This window comes from Triticum urartu, chromosome 2 (genome assembly GCF_003073215.2).
Source record: "Triticum urartu cultivar G1812 chromosome 2, Tu2.1, whole genome shotgun sequence".
NCBI lineage: Eukaryota > Viridiplantae > Streptophyta > Magnoliopsida > Poales > Poaceae > Triticum > Triticum urartu.
In genome coordinates, this window is record NC_053023.1 from 615,044,606 (window position 1) to 615,055,001 (window position 10,396).

General features: G+C 42.8%; 2 protein-coding genes across 2 annotated transcripts; one reads left to right on the plus strand and one right to left on the minus strand.

Moving 5' to 3' along the window:
* Nucleotides 1–2,618: 2,618 nt before the first annotated feature.
* Nucleotides 2,619–5,326, plus strand: LOC125539202. Its single transcript, XM_048702573.1, has one exon. The coding sequence runs from the start codon at nt 2,689–2,691 to the stop codon at nt 3,058–3,060; it is 372 nt and encodes a 123-aa protein (XP_048558530.1). The 5' UTR covers nt 2,619–2,688; the 3' UTR covers nt 3,061–5,326.
* On the minus strand, nt 5,213–10,056 carry LOC125539201 (elongation factor G-2, chloroplastic). Its single transcript, XM_048702572.1, has 4 exons — nt 9,692–10,056; nt 6,864–8,272; nt 5,967–6,479; nt 5,213–5,614 (listed from the first exon to the last, which is right to left on the minus strand). Exons 1-4 carry the CDS (start codon nt 9,906–9,908, stop codon nt 5,447–5,449), a joined length of 2,307 nt encoding a protein of 768 aa, XP_048558529.1. The 5' UTR covers nt 9,909–10,056; the 3' UTR covers nt 5,213–5,446.
* Between the last annotated feature and the right edge of the window lie 340 nt (nt 10,057–10,396).

Consider the following 10,396-nt stretch of genomic DNA (forward strand, 5'->3'; position numbering starts at 1 on the left):
TGTCATTTTGTGTTTTTTTTTCAAACTCTGATGCTATTGTTTTAGCCAATAATATTGAAATGTGTTCCCCGAGCATATTTGATATTTAACTGTGCTTTGGTAAGGTGCCAGGTGTTACTGGACAAGTAGATACAGAAATACTTATCAATGTTGGTCAGCAGCAAATAAGAGAATTGTTTCCATCTCATGCTATATATTTGTGTTGTATCAGTATCTAAACTGCTCCTGTGTGCAGGTAACACAGGCAACAATTCAAGTATCAAAGGAACATATGGCTTTTGGAATTCTGTTAGGAAAATTCTCTTTTGTAAGAAGGCCAAATCTTTTCCAAGGATTTTCAAGTGACCATGTATTTCAGGTTTCTGTTCTGTCTCCATTTCTAGGCTTCCTTGAAGTTCTACTGAAATGGCTATTTTGAGTGTCCGCTATCATTTCAATATGAAGTAACATGAGAAGTCAAAATTTGTTGCATTTTTTATCCATATATGAAAAGAAATGAGTCTTAGCTAAAGTTCAAAACTGTTACGCATAAAACAACTAATCTGTCGCTATAAACAAAAATTTAATTGTGTTATTCTTCATGAACATATTGCCATCTATGAGAAGATAGTTTCGAGATATGTATTTCTATTCGACTGTCCCTTTGCCTTCTTTTAGTAAAAACAATAGGGGGGCATGCAGAAATGAGCCATATATAGCGGAATGTGCTATATGCAACACGAATTTTACTACTCCCTCCGATCCAAATTAATTGACGCAGCTTTAGTTCAACTTTGTACTAAAGTTGTACAAGAGTTGCGTCGATTAATTTGGACCGGAGGGAGTACGTATATTTTGGAAGTGCATTTAAAAGAATCGGTGTATCAGGACATACAATTTTTCATCATGCATTGTGATTGATATGCTACGATATATAATTTTGATTGGTTGATAGGCATAGTTGTGTTATTCTCGAAAAAAGTTACATTGCATCAGATTGCTAAGAATCAGTAACCTCAACAATTATAAGCTCCTTGTCGATGTTGTCTCGGAGGGCCAAACTCAGCAACCTGGTGTATGACCAAAAGAAGAGGCTAAACTTATGAAAATCCATATCGACTTACCTGCAGGAATATGACACTACAAATGTTCAATGTATAATAACAATAGAACTGTTGATGGTCTATAACTTCTGTGCACTAGCATGTGACTTGTACTCTTGCAGGAACAGAATTAAGCATTTTATAGTCATCTGATGGGATGACATTTAATTATTTCTCTCTGTATTAGTTGTCCCTTTGCTGATCACATGTTTATTATGGTGCCTTTTCTTGCTCTTCAATGAAGCGTCTTGCCTTCTTATATCTTGACCTAATACTGGGTGTAATGTACTACAATTTTTGTATACGTGTTCTGCTTAACTAAGATGTGCTTTGAATCCAAATCGGAAGCAACTATTTACTCATCCTATGCCGACTTCCATGTATGCTCAGTATAACATCAATTGTAACATATTATGTAGATTATGTAGATTTTATTACTTTCCCATGGTTTTAACATGTCAGAGTTAGAGAATCATCATGCAGCTGCATCTCCGTTAGGATCAGGGGACGTTCCCCGTTTATAAGACCAAATGAGTATAATATTTTAGAGTTAGTTCTTTTTTGACTGAAAGTTTGCCAAAATTTACAATGGTTGTGAGGCTTCTTGCTCTGATTTGTCGGCTGAAGTAGCAGAGATCATCGTGGCTAAATCCTTTTTGTATGGTGTGAAAGGCTGCTGATTGTCTGAACGTTCTTTATTCTGCAAATGAGTGTAAATCTTGTTTGCCACTTGACTATTAATGATTATTTACAACATTTGAAGATGTGAGCACATGCATTATGTATCCGAATCTGGTATGTTGTGAAGGTTTTTAAGTGACCAAGCACATTTCTCATTTGGCTGCTTAGTCTGTATCTATACACAAAACCACTCCATGGGCTGTACATTTCTAGCTCTATTTGAAGCCATTTCTGTGCAACCATTTTGTTCTCCATCCAAATTGGATTCCCCGGTCACAATACATATTTATTTTAAATTATCTTTTGAACAAAGTTCATTCTGGATGAGAATTATGTTTGTATTTTGATTATGAGTCACAAAGTTTTGGTGTGGTAGCTGATAGGGCTACTGACGGCGGTGGCGTGTGGCTTCTGGGACAACGACGTCAAGTGCTTCGTGTACACATTGCATTTCAAATGTCCGACAAAATGTCCACACTAAAGATGGATTCAAATGAAAAGGAAAACATTGCTACATGGACATGACCCGGTCGAAACCATGCCGAGTCAGCTTCAGCTGAGTCGAGGGACAAAACTTCTTTGGTTTGAAAAGTTCAAGTTGCAAGTTGTCCTGTTTTTAAGTTGAGGTATGAAACCTACACTTCTCAATTAATTGAAGGACTAAAAATAGACTTTCTCATTATTTTATGCTGGTGTGATTCTTATTTGATTAAAGTTTTACGTGCGTTGTACGTGCAAGTTTACTAGTAGATATAGAAGTATAGATATAGACTCTTTTAATAGTAGTATAGATTATTATTCCGTACGTACTATCTCTCTTTGTTTCTTTCTTCTCCCTACTAATCCAAGCCCGCCACGGACCCGGCTTCCTCCTCTAGACAGCCCGACCTCCCCTGGATATAAGTAGCCACGCCCCCGCAGCCCCATGCCCACCAGCACCAAAGCAACGCAACCACAACCGGCGACATCGTCTTCTTCGCTTGGCGTCAGTTTTTCGGGCCTGATGGAGAACAAGGGGGCGGCAGCGGTGCCGGAGAAGGAGGCGCAAGCGCAAGCGCCGGCGTCGTCGTCGACGTGCTTCAAGTGGACGGTGGGGGAGGGCGCGACGCTCATGGAGCGGGCCAAGGACCAGTACAGGAAGTTCACGGAGGCGCAGGCGAGCGAGCACTGGGAGTGCATCAAGAACACGGTCAGCTCCATGTTCGCCGAGCCCATCCCCTTCTTCGGCGGAGGCGCCGCCAAGGACCACGGCTCCAGCAGCAGCAACAGCTCGCCGCCGCCTGTCGAGTCGCAGTAGATCATCGACATCGTCGTCTTCGTCTAGATGGGCTATGTATAGTTTCTACTGTATGTTTCTAGATATCGTTGTCGCTAATTAGTTCAGGTCTTGGATTAAACTCGAGGAACTGTGTATTGAGGATTTTGAGTTGATTTTTTTTTTGAGAAACGGATTTTGAGTTGATTAAATTAGTGCAGTGATTATCTCGGGCTTTATTTTTTTCTTTTCCTGTCTTATTCTGAGGCTCGACCCATAGCAATTTTGTATGATTTTTTTTAGTTTGTTTTCAGTTGAATATGATTCTTGTTCACTTCTTCATAGGGCTCAGTTCGAAGAAATTTACAGTATTTTTAGAGGATCTGGATCCATGAATTCCTAGGTTTTGCACTTTATTTTAAAAAGGGGATTGCCATCCACCCAAATCCCTTTACAAATCAAATTGTTTTCCTGTGCTGTCAAATCTAAATTTCTGTGGTTTTGCAATCCTAGTGATATCCTGTGGGCTATCACTAGGATTTGGGTGGATGGCAATCATCGCCGACTGTCGCCGCCGCCCCTTCCGCCTCTTCCGGAGCCAGACTAGGCGCTGTTGTGTGCTCCGGCGCTTTTTTTTTCTTTTTGTTTGGGGTTGTTGAGCTGTGTCCTTAGCAGAACCTTTTGTACTTCCTCTTATGCAACTTGGATGTGTGTGTTTGAACTAGTCTATGTATGTGTGTTCTCTAGCGGTTTGCTTTATTTATAAAGCAGGGCGAAAGTCTTTTTCGATAAAAGAATTAAGGGCCATCTGCATCTTGATTGATGCAGGTTTAGCTCCGCCCTACTCTCAAATGCCATGTCGCAGAAGTCGATCTCGCACTGAAATAACTCCACCACCTTAGACCTCTTTGCCCTGGTTGCGGCAGCCGGTTTTGCAGTTTCAGTCTGCTGTGCCGCCTCTTCGATCACTGCAGGTTTCGTCCTGGGTCTCGGGCTCTCGCATGGGGCGCGGGCAAAGCTCCCAAGACTTTGTGAACTACCTGCACTGAACTCAGATTCCCTCTTTCTTTTGCGCCGGCCCTTGCGTCTGACATAGCATATGATGCTTGTTCTTTTCGAGTTTCCAAGAGGTCAGTTGTTTGAACTTCAACACCTTTTGCCTCCTAACAACCACACTCCTAGGAAAGATACATGGATCTGTAGTGGAAATGCCAGAACATTCTCCTCCATACCATGCCCAAAGAGTTTTTCAGCTCATGTGGAGCTGTGCCACCAGACTCAGACACGAAATCTTTTTCTTTACATCATAAGGCCTGCTCAAAAGGAAGGGTTTCTTCTTGAACAATTATAGTTGCATTCTTTGTGCTCAAGGCACCGAAGAAACTCTGCGACATTTGCTCTAGGACTGATTTTGCCTACAACTGTTGGAACTTCTTAATCCCAGGTAGAAGAAGAGCAATGTCTTTTTATGAGGACTTTGTTGCGTTGGAAAATTTACCAGCCCCTATAGCAATGGACAACGGATGCAAAGGAACGGAAGGATATTCAGAAATGCCGATCCAACCTTTCAAGCTTGGAAGCACTCTTTTAAAGAGGACCTAAACTTGCTCAATCACAGAATCCAGAAGAAGCATGATGCTTGCTTCCAAGGCTGGATTGTCTTTCTTTTTACTAGTTTAGCTAGATTTAGTTTTCTTCCTTTTGTTCCTCCACTTGTAACTTATTACTAGTTTCTATTAATGAAAATACCGTAGAACAAACTATTGTTCTATGGTTCAGGGCCTAAAAAGAAGTCAAAAAGCACAAAGGGATGAAGTTAGAGGCCTGGCAAGATACAGGCATCAAACGATAAACCATTGAATCAAGAATTATCGATCCGTACGAACACCACCGATGCCTTGCGATGTGCAATAACAGCTACACCAAAACGTGGACAGAGCTAGGAGACTTCTTCATAAGAACAGCACGTGTTGACTGATCTCTCTGTTGTTCTGACTTTTGCTATCTACTAGGGCCATAAATCAGCCCAACGCCCTCGGCGGACCAGAGGGCATCGTGTCCCAGACTAATGTTTACACGATTGGTGTTGTACTGCATTTCATATCAGCAATGACAATGAGTTGTGAAGACACACAGAGAGACAATATGCAAGTGCAAGCAAATTCTATGCAGCGGATGTGAAAACAGCAAATACTGGACTGAAGCATGTAAGCAAAATTTATAACGAACTGTTTTCCCGTTTGTGAGAACTTGACAAGGTCATTATGAAATTATAACAGCTTGCAAAATTATGGACATTATCAGGTCCAAAAACAATGGCAAATAATATCACCCGCTGGGTTCGACACTACAAAGCTACATACACCTTGATGTCCTATACTCACCTGCTCTGCCGTCCTCATATATATTATCTACGAATACTGAAGATTTAAGCAGCAGCTTCCTCTTTTGCCGCAGAAAGCTGGTTCTGGATATGCTGTGGGACAACATCGAACTTGGCAAGCTGCATTGTGTATGACGCGCGCCCCTTGGACATTCCCCTCAGAGTGCTGACATACTGGAACATCTCGGCCAGCGGCACGAAAGCATCAACCACCTGCAGTCAACAGCAAAGCAAGTTCAATTCTCCAGAAATATTTCAGACAGCAGATCCTGGCAAACTACAAGTCTAATTGGAGAAATAACTCCGAGAATAAAATGGCTATCTCTCGACCAAAAAAGAAAAAGAATAAAGGGTTATTGAATGTTAGATGCTCGGCTATAGCTGACAATGGATGTTAAGTGCAGCAGGAAGATTTGGTGCACTAGACTCAGAATTAGTACATCAGATAGGTCAAATATAATGCATAATCATACTGCAATTTGTTCAATTTTACTCATGTTATTATATTGTTAGTCAAGGTAGTATTAGTAGTAATAGAAGGCCATAAAGGAGTACTGCTTAATACCTTAAGTCCACCTGGCTTATCTCCGAAGCTGTTAACTTGTCCTCTTCTAGAGTTCAAGTCACCAATAACATCACCCAAATGCTCCTCAGGGGTAATCACTTCAACCCTCATTATAGGTTCCAGGAGTCGTGGGCCAGCTTTCCTCAATCCTTCACGGAAGGCACCCCTGGCTGCAATTTGGAAGGCAAGGACACTTGAATCAACATCGTGGTAGGAACCATCAACCAGCACTGCTCGTAGATCCACAACTGGGTAACCAGCAAGGACACCGTTGGGCAAGCTTTCTTCAATCCCCTTCATCACGCCTGGTACGTATTCTTTTGGCACTGCCCCTCCCTTTATTTCACTCTTGAATTCATACCCACTTCCAGCCTCCATAGGTTCAAACCGCACAATAATATCTGCAAACTGCCCTGAACCACCAGACTGCTTTTTGTGGACATACTGAATCTCTGCAATTTTGGAAATACTTTCACGGTAGTTGACTTGAGGAGCTCCAACATTTGCCTCAACCTGTTCAGACAATTTGTGTGAGTGTAAGTTAACATGAGAGAGAATGCACAACTGTTTTCAGGTTAAGGCGGTTGTGACCGAAAAACTTTTGATACGAAATTCTGAAGTTTTCAGTAAGATTTTGAGTGGGAATGATGACATAATATAGCTACCAAACTACATGGCACACAAATTAGCCAAGTGAACATTTTACAATCTTATTGTGTAGCTTCACAAAGCTGGTGAAATGGGACAGTGTAAGCATAGAAAGGAAATAACGTGAATCATAGGTCTAGCGCGGCACATAGATGCATTGATTGATGACCTAATTAATACAAGTTGAATATAAACATGAAGAAATTGTGGGGTATGTGCTGCATAAATACAACTAGTCAGAATACTAACCTTGAACTCTCTCTTTAATCTGTCTACAATGATGTCAAGGTGTAATTCTCCCATTCCTTCAATAACTGTCTGGTTGGTTTCCTCGTCTCTAGAGAAGTGGAAGGATGGATCTTCCTGAGCAAGCTTTATCAGTCCATTTGCCATTTTATCAGCATCAGCTTTGGTCTTTGGTTCAATAGCAACCTTAATGACAGGATCAGGAAATTCCATACGCTCAAGCACTACAAGATTATCTGGGTCACAGAGTGTTTCACCAGTAATAGTATCTTTCAGACCAGCAAGAGCTACTATGTCACCTGTCACCGCAACTGTTATATCCTCCTTACTGTTTGCATGCATCTCTAGAAGCCTTCCAATTCTTTCCTTCTTATCTTTGTTTGAATTGAGAACGTATGAACCAGCGATCAGCTTCCCTGAGTATATGCGGACAAACGTTAGTGACCCCACATATGGATCAGTCATGATCTTGAAAGCTAACCCAGAAAATGGTTCATCATCACTTGGACGTCTTTCAAGAATCAATTCCGGGTCATCTGGGTCAGTACCCTTCATTGGTGGCAGGTCAAGTGGTGATGGCAAGTAATCAACAACAGCATCAAGCAATGGCTGGACACCCTTGTTTTTGAAGGCTGAACCACATAAAATGGGGACAAAGCTGGCACCTATTGTTCCTTTTCTGATTAATCTCTTCACAGTCGCCTCATCCGGTTCCTTTCCTTCTAGATAGCCCTCCATAGCTTCATCATCCAATTCAACAATAGTTTCGATCATCTGAAGTCTATAGTCTTGAGCCAACTCTTCGAGATCAGCAGGTATGTCTTGGTATGAAAATTGTGCACCGAGTTCCTCCCCTGTCCATACAATAGCCTTCATTCTTATTAGATCAACAACTCCTTGGAAATTGTCCTCTGAACCAATCGGCAACTGTATCACCAAAGGTTTTGCACCCAAATTTGCCACTATCATGTCCCTAGTTCTAAAGAAGTTAGCTCCAAGGCGATCCATTTTGTTTACAAAACATATTCTTGGAACTCCGTACTTATCTGCTTGGCGCCACACAGTTTCAGATTGTGGCTCTACCCCAGCGACACTGTCAAAGAGACATATGGCACCATCCAACACCCTGAGAGCACGTTCAACCTCAAGAGTGAAATCGACGTGCCCAGGAGTGTCAATAATGTTAATTCTATGCTTGTCCCAGACGGCAGTTGTTGCTGCAGATGTAATGGTTATTCCTCTCTCCTGTTCTTGCTCCATCCAATCCATTGTGGCTGTTCCCTCATGAACCTCACCAATTTTGTAGTTCCTTCCAGTGTAATACAGAATGCGCTCTGTAGTTGTTGTTTTCCCAGCATCTATATGAGCCATAATACCAATATTGCGGTAATCCTCCAAAGGCACTTGGCGATCTGGGTATAGAATCAAAAGAAGCAAGCATTTAAGTTATTATAAGCTGAACACAATGATTGGTTTTCAAGGGGAAATGGCGAGGGACTAGCAAGCAAGTGTAAAATAATAATTCAAGTGGCTTGCAGACTTCAGAACGTTAATTGGTCGATTCTTGGCTGTGTGCATCCTTCGTTGGTGCAGAGGCTAGGAGAAAAGCTTCCATAATCTTAAAAATTGGTCATGGTCTAAAGAACTATACCTTGAAAAGGTTCACTATTTCTCATATATTGTTAATAGCTCTATAGATTCAACTTTCATGAGGAACTTCCGTACGTTATATCATGTTTTTCTTTTTTGCTTGTACAGTGTCTCAATAGGCCCGTCAAAAGAGTTTGGAGAATCTATGATTTCGTTGCACAGTAAAAGCATGCTCCTACACACCGCAGTAAATAAGGCAGGCTCCATTTTCCTTCGTTATATATTTACGCATGGTTTTCTTGAAAGATATGGTGTTAAGTGCTAATAATAAGAACAGGCATACATTTATACATCAAATTTGAACTAAAAACCACGACACTTATTATGGATCAGAGGGAGTGATAAACTTTAATACATGACACATATCCTAATTCAGTTAAAAACCCAGACATAATTGCCATATGTTTTGCTCATTATTCTGTTTAAAAGGAAGTAAATCTCGTTAAGATTTGCAGTTTTTAAAGGAGCTGCAAGTACTTTGGTAACACTTATCTAGACATCCCACTAAGGGTTCCTTTGATTCAACGAGTTTTCATAGGAAATTTGGAGGATTATAATCCTTGGGATTTTTTCCCATGTTGGCTGTTTGATTCATAGGATTGCATTCTATAGGAATTTTTCCTAAGGATTTCTTTGTACTAGTTCCCATAGGATTTCTAGCATCCAGTGAAACCAACGTTACATTTTACAGACCAACTCTAATAACAAATAAGAAATTGTGAAATACAGCATTGCTTTTACACCAAGTATTGAGCATTATAGTATTTCATCCATGTTACTTCCTCAATTATTTATCTGGCCGAGCCCACTAACAACCGTAAGCATCACTGCGGGCACTGCTCTAATCTCCCTTTGTGAAAATGGTGAAGCACCTAATGACTATCCAAAAGAACACACCTAAAATCACCATATATATGCTGGCTTGCAATCCACTCCAACTCTCATGGAAATGGAAGATACTCTCTTGGTCATTTTATAAAGCACCGTCTCTACTCTCTTGGTCATTTTTTAGACAGAAGTCTCCTGGTCATTTCATCAAACACGGGCTCTGCATAGAACACGTCTGCACCCACGCCTAGGCTTGCTTGCTCCCTAGCGCAATGGCGCTACAGCGGGAACACTTCTAAAGAAGGAACGGACTCGGCAGGAATGCCAAAAGTGACCAGCTGAGGCTCGCTCACCATTGCCGGCCATGGCGACGACCGAGAGGCGCGGCCTGCGCGGGCGCGGGCGGAGGCTGGCGGCCGGGCCGGCCACCGCGGCGCGCCCGGCGGCGAAGCGGGACGCGGACGGCGCGAGGAAGGGGCGGTGGCCGAGGAGGAGGCGCGAGGCGGAAGCGGCGGCCACGGACGGCCGGCGCGCCGGCGCGGCGGCCCGCGGGAGTGCCTCGGCGGCCATTGCACTGCTGTGTGTGAGTGCCTTGGCCTTCGCTCCCTCCCTGCCTGCTGCCGCCTGCGCTCGTGGGTGAGCGCTGTGGTGGCCGCGCTTATGTGTGCTTGGAGCCGCTCTGATGCTGCGGAGGGGAGTGTCTGCAGATAATGTGAGCCCGCGGGGGCTGCGCGGACGGTTTCCCGTCTCACGTTTTGGATTGCCGCTTTTATTTCTGCTCTACTTGCTTATGAGATTTATTTTTTCACAATAACAGAAAATTATGAAGCCTTGTGTACTTTATTTAAGCATTAACATAATCAGAATTAGCAATTTCATTTAGGTCGTGCACGAAGGGAAAAGACGTACACGAAGCGGTCCTGACCCCGCGTCGACCGCAACTGGTGACTACGCGTGTCCCATCTCCGCCGCCATGGATGAGGCTCGGCCCCCTTTCGTACCGGATGACAGATCTCATGGCAGCGGCAGCGCCCGGTGCGACTTGTCCTCACGCACGA